The sequence below is a fragment of the Phacochoerus africanus genome, chromosome 4, assembly GCF_016906955.1.
Source record: "Phacochoerus africanus isolate WHEZ1 chromosome 4, ROS_Pafr_v1, whole genome shotgun sequence".
Lineage (NCBI taxonomy): Eukaryota > Metazoa > Chordata > Mammalia > Artiodactyla > Suidae > Phacochoerus > Phacochoerus africanus.
In genome coordinates this window covers 45,843,806-45,864,244 of record NC_062547.1, presented here as the reverse complement: position 1 = coordinate 45,864,244, position 20,439 = coordinate 45,843,806, and the positions used below count along the sequence as shown (strand labels likewise).

The 20,439-nt window shown below is 42.3% G+C and overlaps 1 protein-coding gene across 2 annotated transcripts in view; it reads right to left on the bottom strand.

Moving 5' to 3' along the window:
• Positions 1-20,147, bottom strand: part of LOC125125352 (vitamin D 25-hydroxylase) — a 31,281-nt gene extending 11,134 nt beyond the window's left edge. The window contains exons 1-5 of one of the 2 annotated variants that reach the window (XR_007134410.1): positions 19,862-20,147; positions 10,963-11,104; positions 5,401-6,033; positions 3,643-3,972; positions 2,185-2,558 (exon numbers count right to left, since the gene is read on the bottom strand). Coding sequence is in view for 1 of the 2 variants with exons in the window: in XM_047776227.1 (XP_047632183.1) it covers positions 2,383-2,558; positions 3,643-3,972; positions 5,401-6,033; positions 10,963-11,104; positions 19,862-20,086 (1,506 nt within the window). In the remaining variant the exon portion in view is untranslated. Of the gene's footprint in view, positions 1-1,640; positions 2,559-3,642; positions 3,973-5,400; positions 6,034-10,962; positions 11,105-19,861 lie in introns of those variants that run through there. The other variant, XM_047776227.1, reaches the window with a different exon arrangement.
• Positions 20,148-20,439: the final 292 nt, after the last annotated feature.

The window sequence follows — 20,439 nt, the reverse complement described above, 5'->3', positions numbered from 1 at the left end:
ATCTCCATACTGTTTTCCACAGTGGTTCCACCAATTTACATTCTCACCAACAGTGTAATAGGGTTCCTTTTTCTCCACACCCTCTCCAGCACTTACTGTTTGTAGATTTTTGATGATGGCCATTCTGCCCGTGTAAGGTAGCTCATAGTGGTTTTGATTTGCATTTCTCTAATAATGAGTGATGTTGAACATCTTTTCATGTGTTTTTTGGCCATCTGTATGTCTTCTTTGGAGAATTGCCTGTTTAGACCTTCTGCCCATTTTTTGATGGGGTTGTTTGTTTTTTTTGGTATTGAGCTGTAGGAAGTGTTTATAAATTTTGTAGATTAATCCCTTGTCAGTCGCTTCACTGGCAAATATTTCCTCCCATTATGTGGGTTGTCTTTTCATTTTGTTTAGGATTTCCTTTGCTGTGCAGAAACTTATAAGTTTAATTAAGTCCTATTTGTTTATTTTTGTTTTTATGTATTCCATAGATTCTGATGTGCAGTTTTTATCACTGTTTTCTAGAAATTCTGCAATTATGGTTTGTATTTCTCCTTGCCCAAAGATTATTTTGCAATTTCATTTTAATTTCAAGATATAAAGACAGTTCTGTTTTCTGTTTTTTTTTATTATTTATTTACTTATTTATTTGTCTTTTTGCCTTTTTTAGGGCTGCCCCCGAGGGACATGGAGCTTCCCAGGCTAGGGGTCTAATCAGAGCTGTAGCCGCCAGCCTACACCACAGCCACAGCAACGTGGGATCCCTAACCCACTGAGCAAGGCCAGGGATCGAAACTGCAACCTCATGGTTCCTAGTCAGATTCGTTAACCACTAAACGGGAACTCCTATTTTCTGGTTTTTAAATTTTGTTAATACCCAATATCCATTCTTTCTGCATTATGTTCATAATCAAATCTTTAATATTTATACTTCTAAAATTTTTCAAAATTCATTTTCGGTCCCTTACACAATTTTCATGAACATTACATGGCACTTATAAAAATAGCATATTCTATTATCAGGTTTAAAATCTGATGTATAGTCATCAGCTCTACCTTACTGATTATGTAATGTAGGTCTTCTTTCATTTTTTTCTTTTTTCTTTTTAGGGCCACACCCAAGGCATATGTAAGTTCCCAGGCCAGGAGTTGAATCAGAGCTACAACTGCCGGCCTATGCCAGAGCCACAGCAACCGGGATTCCAGCCACATCTGTCTGCAACCTACACCACAGCCCATGGCAAGGCCAGATCCTTAACCCACTGAGTGAGGCCAGGGATCGAACCTGCGTCCTCATGGATACTAGTCAGATTCGTTTCCACTGAGTCATGATGGGAATTCCCCCATCATTCTTAAATGTCTCGATTTATGCAGTTACCTTGCCTCTAAAGCATGTTTTTTGTATTTGAATAGTATTCTTTTTAGAAAACTAATAGTAATCCAAGGAACTGCCTAGAGACCGCTAAAAGATTAAAGGATTCAGAGTTCCTGTTGTGGCTCAGTGGAAACAAACCTGACTAATATCCATGAGGATGTGGCTTCCATCCCTGGACTCACTCAGTGGGTTAAGGATCTGGCCTTACCATGAGCTGTGGTGTAGGGTGCAGGCATGGCTCGGGTCCCAAGTTACCATGGCTATGGCATAGCTGGCAGCTATAGTTCTGATTGGACCCCTCGCCTGGGAGCGTCCACATCCCGCAGGTGTGACCCTAAAAAGACAAAATAAATAAATAAATAAATAGTTAAAGGATTCAATCTTTAGGCACTGTGACTATTTTGGAAAAGAAGTGGTACTGGGGGGAAAAGTCTGTTTCCACAAATAATAGTCACATGTCATTTTTATTTTAAATACATTATTGTAACTTCCTGAACTACTGCTATGAAGGGTCACAGGGAACCTCATTTGTAGGAAGAATGATGCAGCTTTTATGCAGATATAGTGGGAAGCAAGATTTGAAGGCATTGGTAGGTTTTACATTAAATATATAGATATTTATCTATCACCTGTCACCACGTAAAATAACTCTGTAGTACAAACTCATCTAGTTGGGTTCTAATTTCTTTAGCCCACTATTAAACCAGATAAGTACCACACAATCTGTTAATGACAATACCTGATCAGAAGAGAGCTGGCATTAGCATTTGGAAGCAAAGCCCCCAGACAGGAGTAAGTTGGAGTCAAGAAGGGATGAAGCGTACCTGGTGTTCAACAAGAGGCTGCAAAGTCAGGGCATCAATGGCCCTTCTTAGTATCTTCAGCAACAACTGTTATTTGACCTCTGTTTTCATCAGATGATTCTACTTTGTAAGTCATAAAGGTTAGGAAAAAAATAACAGCTAATACTTATTCTGAGGCAAACATATAGCCTTGTTCCAAAAAAAAACATCTGTGCATTTTCAGCGTCTTTCTGCGCAGATGAGGTAGGGCTGGGGCTGCAACGTCATGCCCAACTTGGGCTTCAGATTTGGAACCAGTCCATGGGGAAAATGCAAGTGAAATCGCTGAAGCAAGGCTGTAAAAAACAGGAACATTTCCATCCGAGCCAGCTGTTCTCCAAGACAGTGTCTTCTCCCTAAACATAAAAAAAAACTGGCATAATAATTTTTTTAAATCCAAGATATTTGCCAAAATTTATGGCTAATATATACCACTTGGGAAATCTAGAATTTAAAGAAAGTCTATTAAAGGATTTTCTTAAGCCCCAAAGAACAGACATTGGCACTTTGGGTCCCAGAGCCCCTTTTTACCTTACCACCTTTTGTCAGGTCAAGACTCTTTGTAAGCTTTTTAGTCGCATTCTCCACTTTCTTTGCATGTGGCAACAGAACCTGAGATGGGCTGTGAAAGATCTGAGGTGTGACATTTTGTTCTATAGACCCAGGAGAAGCTCATTTCAAATGACGGCACATGTGCCCTCCCTCAATGAAATAAGTTTCCGGTCCATCTTCCAGGGGTCTTGTGATCTGTGTAGTTTTTACCAACAGAAGCCAAAAAAAATTTTTTTTTCTTTTTGCTTTTTTAGGGCTCACCCGTGGCATATGGGGGTTCCCAGGCTAGGGGTCTAATCGGAGCTACAGCTGCAGGCCTACGTCACAGCCACAGCAACACAGGATCTGAACCTCATCTGTGACTTACACCACAGCTCACAGCAACGCTGGATTCTTAACCCACTGAGCGGGGCCAGGGATCAAACCCACAACCTCATGGCTCCTAGTCAGATTCGTTTCCACTGCGCCACGACGGGAATTCCAGAAGCAATATTTTTGACAATGAGGTATAATAATTGAGAGCCAAGAGAGCTACTTCACATTATGATGCCATTCCCCTCGCTGGGTCTCAGCTTCCTAAGCTGCCTGTTACTGATGTCTGGCTCTGTGAGTTTTGATTACAAGCCAAAAATCCACAAGCAAGAAAGTTTCAGAAGAAGCCAAAGCTTCTCAACAGTTTCTCTCTAGCTGCTAACACGTGGCTTGTTTATTCTGAGTAGAAACAGATGTTAGGGATCTCTAATTCAACCATTCCCTCCCGTAAGAGTAAATGCTGCTTTAGAATTAGAATATTAATTCTACAACAGAAGCTTCAGATTAAGACGTTATATGTGGTAAATCATCATTATACTTTGTCCTAAAATTCTGCCCCTGTGAAAGTTCTCTTACCTAGGGAAAAAGGAACCAAAGCTTCCTTCTTGGAAAAACATCCACTGCTGTCCAGAAATCGCTCTGGATAGAATATTTCTGGGTCTCTCCAGTACTTTTCATCAAAGTGTACAGAATAGAGATTTGTAATTACTGTTGTGCCTTTAGGAATGGAATAACCACGTACAATGGCATCTTCAGAAGATGCATGGAAAATCCCTAATGGCACTATATTACAGAATCTTAAAACTTCATGCAAAACTGCCTCCGTATAAGGCATTTTGCATTTGTCATCCCAAGAAGGCTTCCTGTTTGGTCCTATAATTAAATCAATCTCTTTATGAACTTGTCCTGTAACAGAAAAAGTGTTCAAGTTATTATGCAATTCTTAGAATTATATCTAAAGTAATTTCCCTTTGGGATTAAAATAAAGGATAGCCCAGAGTAAGCCAATAAGGTATGCGTACACCCTGGATTCAGATTTTTCATTATCTTAAATACATGCCATATATCTTATACAATCAGTAGCCAATGCTCTGAGTAATTTTGTTGTGAAAAATACATTAAAATTAATAAAAATAAAAATGACACTGGAGTTCCCATCGTGGCGCAGTAGTTAACGAATCCAACTAGGAACCATGAGGTTGCGGGTTCAATCCCTGGCCTTGCTCAGTGGGTTAAGGATCTGTTGTTGCCATGAGCTGTGGTGTAGGTCGCAGACGTGGCTCGGATCCCATGTTGCTGTGGCTCTGGCGAAGGCCAGCATCTACAGCCTCTGATTAGACCCCTAGCCTGGGAACCTCCCTATGCCATGGGAGCAGCCCTAGAAAAGACAAAAAGACCAAAAAAAAAAAAAAAAGAAAGAAACAAACAAACAAACCTAGGGTTAGAATAACATCACTCTCAGCAAGGAAAATAGCAAAGCATAAAAACTTGAATTAGGAGTTCCTGTCATGGCTCAGGGGAAAGGAATCTGACGAGCATCCATGAAGACACAGGTTCAATCCCTGGCCTCCTTGCTGATCGGGTTAAGGATCCGGCATTGCTGTGAGCTATAGGTCACAGACTCGGCTCTGATCTGACATTGCTGTGGTTGTGGTGTAGGCCAGTGGCTACAGCTCCAATTCGACCCCTAGCCTGGGAACCTCCATATGGGGCAGGTATGGACCGAAAAAGACAAAACAAAACCAAAAAACCCAAAAAAACTTGAATTAAAAAAAAACAGGAGTCCCTTTGTAGCTCAGCAGTAACAACTAGAAGCCATGAGGATGTGGGTTCGATCCCTGGCCTCACTCAGTGGGTTTAGGATTTGGCACTGCCTTGAGCTGTGGTATAGGTTGCAGATGTGGCTCAGATCTGGCATTGCTGTGGCATGAGAAAGCAGCTGCAGCTCTGATTCAACCCCCTAGCCTGGAAACTTCCATATGTGCAGATGCGGCTCTTAAAAAAACAAAAACAAAAATGAAAAACTGACAACAACAAAATAGAAGCCAGGGTGTTCAGGTCCCAGCTAAGTCACTTCTAGTGGCAAATCATCCATTCAGCCTTTTCCCTCATTTATAAAATAGGTATTCCAAGATCCATCTCTGAGGTTTTTATATGAGTTAACAGTTTTGAAAACCTTATTAAGTATTAAATATTTTTCTTTTCGGCTAGCTATTTAGGCTCTCTGGCTACATAGGAGTTCCTAAATAAAATGCTTTCTACATGGCCAAAGACTCTAAAACATGTGTGAGTCCTAACTCTAAGAACAGACCTCGAGATAAGGAGAATTCTCACCTTGAATGTTTGGGTAAAGGGCCATGAAAAGAATTGCCCATCGTAACACATTGGTTGTAGTTTCAGTTCCAGCAATGATGAGTTCACCTACAGAGAAAATCAGGTTTTCTTTGGAGAAAGTAGATGATGGGTCCTTTTCACCTTGATCCATCTCATCTAAATAAGCATCAACAAAATGCTGAGGTGACTGAGGCTTTCTGTTGATGGCAGCTTTTTCGATAAGCCTGGAGAGAAAATCGTAGACCACAGCTGCATTTCTAAACAGCTGCTGATGTTTTCCAAAAGGTAAGATGCCAATCCATGGAAAGGCATTATAGAGGAAGACTGAGGCACTGGCGGCTAGTTCCACATTTTCACTAAATAACTCAATCATGTGCTGAAAATCAGTGTCTTCATAAGTGAATCGTTCTCCAAAAATGATCAGATTGGTTATGTTTGAAACAGCATTTGTTATTAATTGTTTAAAGTCAAAAGGTCTACTACTGTATGTTTCAATAGCATCCATGAAAAATTTGGTTTCTTCTAAGATTTTAGATTCAAAAGACTTTTGGCCATATCCAAAAGAGCGAAAGCTGTTTACAGCTAATCTTCTGTGATCAACCCATCCTCGGCCATATCTGGAATTGAGTAACCCTAAAAAAAGTAAAGAATGGTTAGTCATATTCTTCTCAAAATTATCTTTCTATAAAACTATTAAAGGAGTCCCCTGGTAGCTCAGCAGGTTAAGGACCTGGCAATGTCAGTGCTATGGTGTGGGTTTGATCCCTGAGCTAGGAACTTCTGCGTGCCCTGAGCAAGGCCAAAAAAAAATTTTTTTTTTTTAATTTTGTCATTCCAACATCACATTATAGCTAAAAATGCTATGGGCGGTGGGAGGGGGGGCAAGGCTGGTTAGTCATTCTTCAAATTTTCTATAAAACCAAAACTAGACGCAATAGGTAAGCCTTATTCTCTGCTACCTGTTAGCCATGGAATATTATAAACAAAGCTTGTCTCTATGTCTCATCTGAGGATAAGCAGCAAAGACCGATAATCTCCCACCACAAGAAACTGGACCATCCTTGTGTAATTTAATCTGGGTGAACTAGGCCCAGGTGACTTTATTATCGAACCTTTAATATAAGCCTAATTTACAGAAGATAAATGCTGTGTGTTCTATGGGCAAAACTTTATCCTGGACTAAACACACACCTGAAAAATCATCCTTATAGAATTAGACATTTTCTACTTTAAGAGACTAAATTTTTTTTTTCTTCTTCTTCTTCATTTCTGGTTGTGTCATGGCACAGGGAGTTCCTGGGTCAGGGATCAGATCTGAGCTACAGTTTTAACCTACTCTGCAGCTGCAGCAACACCAGATCCTTTAACCCACTGTGCTGGGGCAGGGGTCGAACCTACAGCCTGGTGCTGCAGAGACACAGCTAATCCCATTGTGCCACAGCAGGAACTCCTAAAAGACTAGATTTTATTTTTATCTTTTTTTTTTTGTATGCACCCATGGCTTCTGAAAGTTCCCAGGCTAGGGATTCAACCTGGGCTGCAGCAGGGAAACACTGAATCCTAACCACTAGACCATCAGAGAACTCTGAGACTAGATTTTAGAATACAAATTTCCTCTCATTAAAGGCATATGTTATCTAATAATATAACTGGCAGAGGCAAGGGTGAATGAGGAATGTAATGGAAATATCAAAACTAAAGGAGAGGAGTTCTCGTTGTGGCGCAGCAGAAATGAATCCGACTAGAAACAATGAGGTTGTGGGTTTGATCCCTGGCCTGCTCAGTGGGTCAAGGATCCGGCATTGCCATGAGCTGTGGTGCAGGCTGAAGACTCGGCTCGGATCCTGCATTGCTGTGGCTGTGGTCTGGGCTGGCAGCTACAGCTCTGATTGGACCCCTAGCCTGGGAACCTCCACATACCTCAGGTATGGCCCTAAAAAGATGAAAAAAAAAAAAAACACAAAAAAAACTAAACTAAAGGAGATGCTAGGGACTGAACGTTTGTGCCTCCACAAAACTCAAATGCTCCAGTGTGATGGCACTAGGAGGTGGGGCCTTTGGGAGGTAATTAGGTCACGAGTCCTCATGAATGGGCTTAGTGTTCTTGTAAGAAGGGACATGAGAAAAGTTGATGGCTCTTGGTTATGTGAGGATATTAGGAGAAGACAGCTATCTACAAAGGAGGAAGCAGGCTTTTTCCAGACAGTGGATCTGCTGGCACCTTGATCTTAAACTTCCCAGACTCCAGATCTGTGAGAATAAATATTTGTTGTTTAAGCCACTCTTGTCTGTGATTTTCTGTTACAGCAGACCAAACTAAGAGGACAAATATGAAACTCAAACCTCTAATGTTGATACTGCTTGCTTTAATATTTCAGAGTCTCCACAGTACACTCCACCATTCTGGCATGTCTACTATGCAATATTTTCCCTTTAAATCAACTAATAAGAAAGAAAACATCAGAAGTTTCCATGTGGCACAGCAGGTTAAGGATCCAGCATTGCCACAGCTGTGGTGTATGTCACAACTGTGGTGCAGGTTTGATCCCTGGCCTAGGAACTTCCATGGGAATGGCAAAAGAAAGAAAGAAAGAAAAAACACCTTCAGGAGTTCCTGTCACAGCACAGTGGAAACAAATCCAACTAGGAACCATAACGTTGCGGGTTTGACCCCTGGCCTTGCTCAGTGGGTTAAGGATCCAGCATTGCCGTGAGCTGTAGTGTAGGTCACAGACGCAGCTTGGATCTGGCATTGCTGTGGCTGTGGTGTAGGCCGGTGGCTACAGCTCTGATTAGACCCCTAGCCTGGAAACCTCCATATGCTGCGGGTGCAGCCCTCAAAAGACAAAAAGAAAAAGGAAAAAAAAAAAGAAAAAACATCTTTCGCACATATATTTATGTAACATGTAGTTTACTCAGAATTTCATTCATTATTGGTACGTAAGTGAACCTATGATGAAAATGTCATGTTCTTTTATCTACATGAGATACTTATGTAATTTACATTCCAACAAATTTTGTACAATAATTTTTGAATTTGGAGCTTACGATAAAGTTAACCATACCCAGAGTTCCCATTGTTGCTCAGCGGTAATGAACCCAACTAGTATCCATGAGGATGCGGGTTTGATCCCTGGCCTTGCTCAGTGGGTTAAAGATCTGGCGTTTCCTTGAGCCAGAGTGTAGGTCACAGACGCGGCTGGGATCCTGCCTTGCTGTGGCTGTGGTGTAGGCTGGCAGCTGCAGCTCTAATTCAACCCATAGCCTAGGCACTTTCATATGCGACAGATGCAGCCCTAAAAAAAAAAAAAAGTTCACCATACATAAGGCCATCTTTAACCTTGCGCAACAATCTTATAGTCCTTAGTCCATTCTCTTTTTCATACTCCCAGATGACTCTTAATTCCACAAATATTCATTCAACAGGTATTATGGAGCAAAAGTGTCACGGATATATGAATGAAAAAAAGAGGCAAAGATGACTATTTGTCATGGCCCTTACATACGAGTGAGGAGAGGCAAACAAATTACACAGCAAGGAAGGAGATGTAGGATGGCTGGGAAAAGCCTCTCAACTCCTGAGGAGTTGACACAAGTAAAGATAGACATAGGAGATGGAAATGAATCAAGCAGATATTCAGGGAAAGATCACTGCAGGGAGAATCAGTGCAAAGGCACTGAGATGAAAGCAAGCCTAAGAGAAATGTATGCATGTGGGATACATGTGCATAACATATACACACAGTTGCACAGAAAAAAGTACAGCGGAGCCTTATTATATAACCTTACACTGGCCAACCTGTGTGCCGGGGCATAGGCTGAACCCACCTAAAGGGCAACTATTCTCTATTCAAACAGCCGGTTGATGGTGGTTCTGATTTTCCAGTTTTAAGTTCAATGCATATGCATCTTAAAATAACACATCTAATTTTCTATTTTTCTCTATTTCTTTGAAAATCTTTAGTTGAATGTTTATCTTATCTTTATGATAAAAATAGTTCAACCTATAAATTTATAGCTTAAGATATGTGCTTTAGGAGTTCCCGTCGTGGCGCAGTGATTAATGAATCTGACTAGGAACCATGAGGTTGCAGGTTCGATCCCTGGCCTCGCTCAGTGGGTTAAGGATCCCGGCGTTGCCATGGTGTAGGTTGCAGATGTGACTTAGATCCCGTATTGCTGTGGCTCTGGTGCAGGCTGGTGGCGGCTATGGCTCTGATTCGGCCCCTAGCCTGGGAACCTCCACATGCCGCGAGAGCGGCCCAAGAAAAGGCAAAAAGACAAAAAAAAAAAGTACTTTATCCTACATTTCATTCTGACTACATCGTTCATTTTCATAATTTCTTTAAAGGTCTTCTATTATAATTGTGGTATAATTTTGAGCATTTAAGAAGCTGGAGATTTGCATTTTATTTATATTATTGCTTTCAAGTATCATCATACTCTTATCTGAGAATTTGGCCTTTAAAACTGGTGTTTTCTTTGCATTAGTTTATTTGCTTTGCAATTTAATACAGTTAATTTTAATTTTTTTCTTTTTCAATCAATGTCTTTATCTTTAGTCTACATAACCAAGACATTATTGAATTTTCCTTTGAAATGAAGTGTGAATCTCTCATTAAATTGGAAAATTTTACTCATCATTGTTATAAAAATGCTCACACCATTAAGTATGAAACGGATGTATTTTGATGTCAACATTCTATTTTAAGCTTTCTATTGCTGCTTGCCTCTCACTCATTCTGTTAATTTTCAGCCTTTCTCCCTTGTTGAATATCAAATCATCCGGCACTGATCAACACTAAACCATAGAGAATTCTAGTTCTTTACACAAACTCTGCCACTCTTCATTTGCATATCATAATATTATTAGTTGCAAGGGGCTGTTTCAGGATCTACAAGCTATAAAACGATAGCTACAACTATAAAATGTCACCAAGCTCTCAAGACTAGCCTCAAAGATACTTTTGATTCAACTGTGGTGGCATGTGGGTATTCTTAACTTGTTTCAAAAAACCTGCACATTTTATTAAGTGGTAATTCTTTTTTTTTTTTTTTTTTGTCTTTGTGCCTTTTCTAGGGCTGCTCCTGCGGCATATGGAGGTTCCCAGGCTAGGGGTCTAATTGGAGCTGTAGCCGCCAGCCACAGCCACAGCAATTCCAGATCTGAGCCGTGTCTGTGACCTACACCACAGCTCATGGCAACGCTGGATCCTTGACCCACTAAGCAAAGCCAGGGATTGAACCCGCAACCTCATGGTTCCTAGTTGGGTTCATTAACCACTGAGCCACGACGGGAACTCCCAAGTGCTAATTCTTTAAAACATTATTTACTAGAACTGAACTACCACAGTAGAATTAGAATGTACTGGTCTAAAATATGACTGTAATGCAACCTGAAAGGTCCTCAAATACTAGGTTCTGTAACCTAAAATGACTAATTAATACTTTCCTGTTAATCACCACAATGGAATCAAATCTCTATGCACTAAATTTATATAAAATAAGAAATATTACTTAAAACAGTTTAGTAAATCACAAGATAGGTGAAAATAAACATACCTCCCATTTTTGTCATCTTCATGAATAAAGGCAGGCATGGTCTGTCTGCAAAAATTTCACTTTGATGAACAAGGCATTCCTTTACTACATCATAGCCATTTAGAACCACAGTCGATATACCTCCAAGATCTAAGCTGAAGATCTGTGAGAAGAAAAGAAAAATATTTAAATGGCAAGATATATGGAGAAAAATAACCATGGAAATCCATACAAACCAAGGCCAGCTCTTCCAGTATTTGTTTGAAATACTGAAAATTTTGGCCATTACTGAACTGACAAGGTTTAAGAGTTCCTTCTCTCTACAAGGCATATCAAACACCAGGATTTCATTATGCATTCAGTGGCTCAAGACAAAAATCCTATACATTGTGTAAGTAATGTGCTGCAAGTGCAGCCATAAAAAGAAAAAAAAAAAAACATGGTACATTCATGCAGTGGAATATTACTCAACAAGGACATGGAATGAACTATTGATATGTACAACAATCTGAATCAATCCCAAATGCATTATGATAAGTGAAAAAAAGCGAGGCTCAGAATGTTACATATTGTATTATTGCATTTACATGACATTCTGGAAGAGGCAAACTCATATTTGCGGCCTGGAAATGCATGGAGGGGTTTGACAACAAAGGAGAACATGGGAAGTTTTAGGTTGAGAAAAATGTTCTGTATCTTGACTCTAATGGTGGACACTGAACTGTACGAGTTTGTTAAAATTTATTGCACCTGGAGTTCCCATCTTGGCGCAGCGGAAACGAATCCGACTAGGAACCATGAGGTTGTGGGTTTGATTCCTGGCCCCGCTCAGTGGGTTAAGGATCTGGTGTTGCCGTGAGCTGTGGTGTAGATCACAGACGTGGCTTGGATCTGGTGTTGCTGTGGCTGTAATGAAGGTTGGCAGCAACAGCTCCGATTAGACCTCTGGCCTGGGAACCTTCATATGCCGTGCGACCTTAAAAAGACCAAAAAAAATTTTTTTATTGCACCTAAAAAGGGTGGATTTTACTACATACAAATTATTCTTCAATAAACCTTACTTACAAAAAAAAAAAAAAGAAAGAAAGAAAGAAAGAAAAGAGTAACAGGCTCAGAAGACCTGAGTTCTAGTATAAGTCTTTTCACAAAACAGATATAGGGCACTGGGCAGAAAAATTTTGGGCTTCAGGGCTGCCATAGAAAGTCAAAAAATAATTTGAGTTATATGCTCTTTTATTTTATTTCTTTTTACGGCTGCACCTGTAGCATGTGGAAGTTCCCAGGCTAGGACAAATCAGAGCTGCAGCTGGCACAGCCATGGCAACACCAGATGTGAGCCGCAGCTTGCAGCAACCCCAGACCCCTAACCTATTGAGTGAGGTCAGGGATCGAAACTGCATCCTCAAGGAGACTATGTTAAGTTCTTAATCCGCTGAGTTCCAATAGAACTCCACATATGCTCTTTTGAAATTAATTCTAGGAGGTCTTCTGTGGCACAGTGGGTTAAGGATCCAGCATTGTCACTGCAGCAGCTTGGGTTGCTGCTGCTGTAGCACAGGTTTGATCCTCAATCCAGGAGCTTTCACATGCCACAGGCAAGGCCAAAAAAAAAAAATTCATTCCAGCTCAAAACATTCAATGATATCTCAGAATCTCTGTTTATTTACAAGATGAATGAGGAAGTGACTCCATCCACATATCATTTATTATTCCACGGCTGGGGGAACCAGGAGGCTTAACAGAGAATTGAAGTTCAGCAGAAAAATAGTTACAGCAGCCCAAGTGGTGGAGACCTCCAAGTAGTAACAGTCAACCAACTGAGCAACAGTCTTTGGCACAAGAATGCGTCAGCAGGTACATCCAGAACTTTGGGGAAGGAGCTTGGACTCCCTACCGTAAGCGCTGTTATTAGTCAAAAGCTGTCGTGTAAGAGTTTCAGCATAAAGGGAGTTATGAGCTGAGCAAAGGTGGGGTTCTATCAGTTTCCAAAGCAGTAATGGGATGGTCTTTTACCAGAAGTGTAATTTTAAGCAGATAAAAAGGAAAAACTCCCCTCCTGTGTCTCCTCTACTCTCTGCAACACTTAGGACAACCATATGTGTGGACTTTCCATACATTAAGCAATTCTGTGACATCAGCTGGGTGGCTTACAATTTAACTCAACTCTGACACTATCTCCCTGGAGAAAGTGTCAGACTCCATAGGTTAAGAGCTCAGTGTCACAAAAGACACTTCGGACTCCCCACTTCAGACTCGAATCACAAGTCCAGGCTGTTACATGTGCTTCTGATCAAGGGGCTATAAATCAGAGGTTCCTATGATCTCCTCCTCAGGTTTGATTGACTTGTTAGAGTGGTTCACAGAACTCAAGACAATTATTTTCCTTTCTAGATTACCCGTTTCTTAGGGGGTTGCTGCAGCTGCAGCATAGGTTACAACTGCTAGGTTGCAATTGTGGCTGGGATCTGATCCCTGACCTGGGAATGCCATATGCTGCAGGGCAGCCAAAAAAGAAAAAAAAGGGGGGGGGGGGGACGGGGGGAGAAAAGGAAAAGATATAACTGAGGAGCAGCTGTAAGGAAGAGGTGGATAGGGCAAGTGTATAGTCAGGCCACTCTAACTGGCTGTTCTCTTGTTCTTGGTACATCCCAGGCCAGTGCCCTACTCACTGATTAACCTTCCTACATACTTGCCCCAGGCCCCAAGATTGTTCTTATCAAGGGGCAGTGAGGGATGTGTCCCTCTGCTAGTTTCCCTGGTAACTAATGAACCAACCAGAGTCAATTCTCTCGATGGCTGGTAATCTCCTCCCCACCCATCCCCCCTAGGAGGGAAAGAATGCCGCCAGTTCTGGCCACCATCTGCCACGCACTGTGGGATGCTGCTCCAAGACCTTGCTTCAGACAGAAGATTCCCCCATCCATTAAACCACTGATGTCTCTGATGCTGACTCCGTGTTCTTTCTTCGGTCTTGAAGCTGGGCAAGTACAGGCCCTGTAGGCCTGCAGAGTGCAGCCCAACAGCAAGGTACAAGGACAGGGGTAAGGAGTCTCCATGCTCTCTCAAGGCGTGTTAGCCTCCATTCACCTCCACTGGTTCACCATTTCACCAATTCAACATGGAAGCTCTCCGAGGCCAGTAATGAGGCATTTTTTATGGAGGCGTTACTACCTAGGCATGGTTGATTAAATCACTGGACACTGGTGATTGACTCAAACTCCAGCCCCTCTTCCTTTCCCAGAGGAAAGGTGAGGAGGACTAAAAGCTCCAACCCTCTAATTCTGGTTGGTTCTCCAGGCAACAAGTTCCCATTCTTAAGAGTTTTCCATTAATATTAAAACATGAACTCTGAGGTGGGTGAAAGGAGCTTGTTAGGATACAAAAGATGCCTTTATCACTCTAACTCTTATGAAATTCTCAGCGTTTAAGGAGGTTGTGCCAGGAAAGGTACAAGGACCAAATACATATTTATTAAAAATCATGATTTCATAGCAGTTAATAAAGCATGGCATTACTGAATAGACAGTGCTCCTGATGCAGGAGAAAAAAATCCTAACTTTGTGATCGAATCAATTTTGTGATTGATTTTACAAAGATTAAAAATTGCGTTAATAGGAAGGCAGAACAGGGCAGTTAACTTCAGGGTAAAGCTGCCAGGCTGTGGACACTAGGAATTATAAAAACCAAGGAGGAGCCAAGCTTGAGAAAGTTGTTATACAATCCACGTTTATTCAAAAATGAGATATCTCTCTATTTGAGGGCAAAACTGGGGAAACTGTTACTTGAACTAGCATCTATTCTGGTTTATGCTGTTTTCAAGGACTTTTGGTAAAGGTTTGTAAATCAAATTGTGAAAATTCATCCTTATACTACTTTGATCTATGGAAGCATCCAAGACTAGGTCTATATATTTTTAATTTATTCAAATAATTTTTAGTATTACTATGGGCTGGTTATGATGCTGGCAGAGATGGAAATGAGAACACATGAAACACCTTCTAGGAGTCAGTCTATGATTTTCAAGTCTCTTCCCCTCCTCCCAAGCTAGCGCTACCCACAATTTTTCACTATCTCAAGTTAATGACCATTACATCCATCCTTCAAGCTATTCAGGGATCAAACTGCCCATGAGCTGCCCGTGTTGACTCCATTTTTCACCCTAGCCCCACATCACTGCTCAGGGTGATGTTTCAACTTTCACGATACAGATAGAACATGACAATTTCGTACCACTTCCATCACCGACATTCTGATCCTTCATTTTTCCCCAGTGTTATCTCTACAGCCTTTTAACCTGTCTCTTTACAGGTGATTCTCAATATGGCATACTCCTGCTACATGGCCTCTGTACCTGTTCCCTTGGCCAAGAATATTCTTGCCCTAGATATTCCCATACCTTGCTCCTTCACTTCCTTTAAGCATTTGCTCAGATACCTTTTTTTTTGCAGTGAGCCCTGCTCTAACCCATTGAAATTTCCCCTCCTAGTGTTCTCCATCTCCCTTACCCGAATTTAGTTTACTTTATACCCTGTACCCTAACATTATATAACTTACTGTTTTTGTTTTGTTTTTGTCCTTTCAGGGCTGCACCCGCAGCACATGGAGGTTCCCAGGCTAGGGGTCAAATCAGCTGCTGGCCTACTCCAGAGCCACAGCAACACCAAATCTGAGCCATGTCTGCAACCCACACCACAGCTCACAGCATCGCTGAGTGCCGGATCCTTAACCCACTGAGCAAGGCCAGGGATTGAACCCACAACCTCATGGTTTCTAGTCGGATTTGTTTCCGCTGTGCCATGATGGGAACTCCCATAACTTACTGTCTTTGTCCTGCTCCCCACCCCCCTCCACCACTAGAATGTAAGCTACATGACGGCAGGGATTTTGATCTGTCTTGTTCATTGCTATATATTCATACCTAAGAAAGTACTTAGCACATGATAACAATTGATAAATATATGTTGACTTAAAGAATAGTGGTGGAGATACACAAACACTATGGGCTGAGGGATAATAACAGAGGAATGTAAAAAGTGCTGTTGATGAAAACTGATAAATAATTGCCACCTACTTTTCAACACTTGCTTGGGCTGTATTCTCATTTGTCATGCCTTCTTTAACTGCCATACTGTCCAAACCTCACCAAGTCATTAGGAGCCAACCTCTATGAAGCCTTTCTTGGTGCACTCTCTTTCTCTCTTAAACCACCAAAGCACATGCTTAGACGTTCCTGTGGCACTTATTTAATAGTATTTAAAACAAGATGCATTCATATTCCTGGCTTCTGCTTGCCTGCTAAATTATAAATTCTTCAGATTCAGTGATTTCATCTCTTTCATCTTTGAATGCTCCATAGACTCTCATTCAATGCCTTGCATAAATCTCAATAAATGCTTACTGTATAAATAAATTATAGGTTGTCAACTCTACTTGCCTCAAAGTAATTATTTTATTATCCTTACATGCATTACCCGAAAATAATCTGTAAAAGCTCTCGTACTAGCTTTGCTAGCTAGGGAATGCTTCTTGAAATCTGGGTTAAGATTAGTCACTGCAGAAGCTTACACATTCAGAGTGAGTCTCCAAGGAAATGGTAATTCTCAATGCAGTACATTGCTATATTAGACTGTCTTTAAAATGACTGTATAAGACTTGAGGACTGGTTGTCTTCATTTCAAGAATTATGAAGGAGAATTGAATTCACAGACTTCATAAAAGTAGGTGTCACTTGAAGTGATTGTCATTTCTCATAAGCAATTTTAAAGTCCAGAGCTTTCTTCTCCAAGCACACATCTCCACATCATCAAGTAAGACAGCGGAAAAATAAGATTCTATTTATAAATAGGACATATAAACAACTTTCCAAAACCATGTAGAAGTACAGGAGATAACAGTTTCCTCCTCTTCCCAAAAAATGTATAGTATTTTAACAATTCACACCAACTTCGAGACTTTGTCAGGACTGGAAAATACCTCTATGACAGTGGGAGACATGTAGGGGTGTTTCACAGCTAAGATTAAGAGCAAGTAGTTTAAAGGGTTAATGTGTTAGGTGGTTTTCAACTTCAATCTCAAGCAGAGTTACTCCAACAATGCCTACTATTCAATGCATATATCCCTCTACTTCTTTTTTTTCTGTCTCTCTTGCACCTAACAGCACAGGTTAGCCCTATTTGATTTAACCACCTCAAGTAAAATGACTCTTTGTAAAGACCCATGGTTGCCTCAAATAGTGTAACCAGCAACAAACTGGTTACTCATGCCCAAATCCATTAAACCAGAGCTATCTATCCCAAGATGACAGTCTTCCAACACATTTATTGTTTAATTGATAATCCACTGTTTATAAGCAGATTGGGTAGGGGGGTCCCCAGAAAAAGAGAATCTGGTATTGCTTTTTTGACTTGAGTCATTTTTGCCCAAAGTTATTTTGGGATCTAAGCCTGGCCACAATGCTTGCCCTTGAACAAGTCTCAGTAATAAATCCTAAAGGAACAAAAGAACAAATGATTGCTATCTGGCAAGAGAAGTAACAACGGCAAAGATAATGTATCAGTAGTAAAGCCTCACAGTTCTGTGTGAATGGTAACCAATGGTAACGATTAGTATGAAGCATTCAGCCACCTCCTCTACAGCAACCTAAGAGATGATGCTGACCTTTTCTGACCCTCTGAGACTTCAATCAATTAGAGTTTGGACTCCGTTGACCTTTGTCCCAATTCTGTGCTGAATTCCCTTGCTCAATCCCTTTCATGAATATGCACATACCGCCCAAGTCTTCATGAATATGCATGTTCTCAACTTAAAAACTTCCCCAACTTTGCTGTTTGGGGGAGAGGCTGTTTTGGGAAAAATCCCTGGTGTTCTACTTACTTGTTGCAAGTAATAAATCACTCCTTTTTTGATCTTTGGGCTGTTTTTGTTTTTCGTCACCCACCAAAAGGCAAACCCAGTTTTTTGGGTAACACTACTGGAACAGTTAGATTACCCCCTCCCCTAAAAATAGCATTCATAGAAAATAGAGTTCCTTTCACTTCAAGTATCTATGTATGAAAAACAATTTCCTATTCAGCACAACAGCATTTCACATAACTGGTCTAAAAACACTTTTTAGGAGATTCCCTGAGCAGCAGGTTAAGGATCTAGCCTTGTCACTGCAGCAGCTCCCTTATCACTAGAGGTTCTGGTCACTGCTATGGCACAGGTTGGATCCCTGGCCCCTGAACTTCCCTATGTCCTGCACTTGGCCCCGCAAAAACCACAACACTTTTTACATTGTAGATCCAATTAATAGTTCTGTAATTAATAACCAAGAATGTCTGAGTAACACTTAACTGTGTTCAGTTATCACTATCACCATTATGTATATGAAAAAAAATTAAGATTCAGACAAATAAAGGTCAAATTTTATATGCCGAAAGGACTCAACCTCCGTCTTATGCTTTCACATCTTATGATTTCTCTAGAATATTAATGATGCTTCTTACCAACATAACAGAGATAAAATATATTTGATGAAAACCATGAAAATACACTCAAGAATTGGAGGACTGGAAAATAAAATATAAGAATTAAATATATTTGCTTTATCTAAGTCCAGCCTCCCTTTAGGAATATAAGCCATTAGTGAATGACAAAAACCTGGAATAATTCTTGTAAAAATTAGTTAAAATATGGATGTAAGCCCAAACCAAAAATACAATTGCCAAACAACCTTGTTGTACTTTTCCTTCACAACTCACACAATTTGTGGTCAATCATTAGATTAATTTATTTCTCATCAGACTGTAACTCTAAAATCGGGTTGTGACTGCCTTCTTCACCTCTTCCTTTCCAGCACCTGGCAGAGCCTGGCTCGTTGTTTACTATAAAGGAATGGATTCAAAAGAAAATCCCGCTAGGAGTTCCTGTGTGGTGCAGTGTAAAGGAATCCGACTAGGAACCATGAGGTTTCGGGTTCAATCCCTGGCCTCACTCAGTGGATTAAGGATCTGGCATTTCCATGAGCTGCGGTGTGGGCGGCAGATTCAGATCAGATTCGGCCTGGCTGTGGTGGTGGCTGTGGCTGGCAGCTGTAGCTCCAATTGTACCCCTAGTCTGGGAACCTCCATATGCCGCCGGTGAAGCCCTAAAAAAGAAAAAAAGAAAACCGGTGAGTCTGGCTAGGACCAGTGTTCTGGAAACTTCTGGCTACGTGCGATCAGAACACCCCTCCAAACGCAAGCTGGTGTTGTGGGCTTTTCCCTGCTAGCTCGCAGCAGTGTGACGCCTGTAAGTCACTCAGCGGGCCTGCGCTGCTGTTTCCTGCTCCGTAAAACCGGGAGAACCAGAAGACCTGCCCCTGGGCACCCGCACTGCACTGATTTTTACTCACTAATTAATTCGCTCTGTCATTTTCCCCGGAGCCTTCACCTGCGCTCCCATTCTCACAACAAACGCCCTAGACCAGCCATTCTCAATTGCAAACAACCTCTTGTTAACCACCAACAGGGTCCTATAATTCAGACACCTGGTTCTCCCCAGAAGCCATAGGTGAGAGCTAATCTACGTGCGGGAAGCTGGGCGCAGGCTTCTTGGTGCTCTAAACAGCATCTGTCACGCCCGACGGGGCGGCCGGCGCGGCCGGGAGCCACTTTTGCGCATGCGCGGGGAAACCTCCCCGGAGCCCTCAGAGGCGGGAGGACCCGATGCGATCCCGCCGACGCCGGGTGGGTGGAGAGCGCGGCTGGGAGGAACTCCCCCCCTCGTCCCAACCCCCCCCAGCGGCGGCGCGGCTGGTGGACCTCGCACCCCAACCCCGGAAGCCGGCCTCTCCAAGCCGCCGGCACAGAGAGGGTTCACGGTAGTTTGCGCCCACGAGCGTCGGACCGCCCGGGAGTAAGGTCTGGGCTCTCCCTGCCCGAGGCCCGTCGGGCTGTACCTCGCCGTACACCTGGCTCTGCTTTTTCATGTAGATATGAGGGAGCTCGGCCGAGGCGGCTAGCGAGTAGATGTTGCCGATAAATGGCAGCCCCGACGGTCCCGGGGGGAAGCCCGACGGCCGTCTCTGCTTCAGCAGCTGGCGGACCCCGAGGGCGAAGAGCAGCAAGGAGAGAACGCCGCCAAGGGCCGCCGGGAACACTTCAGCTCCGGGAGGTTCCCACATGGCCCGCAGCTGGGGCCCCCCGCGACCGTAGGACCCAGCGAGTGCTCCAACTCCGCCGCATCCTATTGGCCCGAGGACCCGAGGACCCGCCTCACTGCCATGGCCATTGGCTGGCTGAGCGTAGGGCCTGCGGCCAGTTACAACGGGATTGGAAGAGATCAGAGTTCGCTGTGTGGAAGGCGAGCAGCCCTTTGGATCTGGGCGCGGTTCTAGGCAATCCCCAGCCTGGCTGGGCACCGAGCCTGGAGGCTTTTTCCAGGATGTTGACAGCCAGGGCCTGGAAGACAAGACAGTACCGCCTCCCTTCCTGGGCCAGGGACCCTGCGTCGTTGTAGACCAGCCCTTTCTTTGGA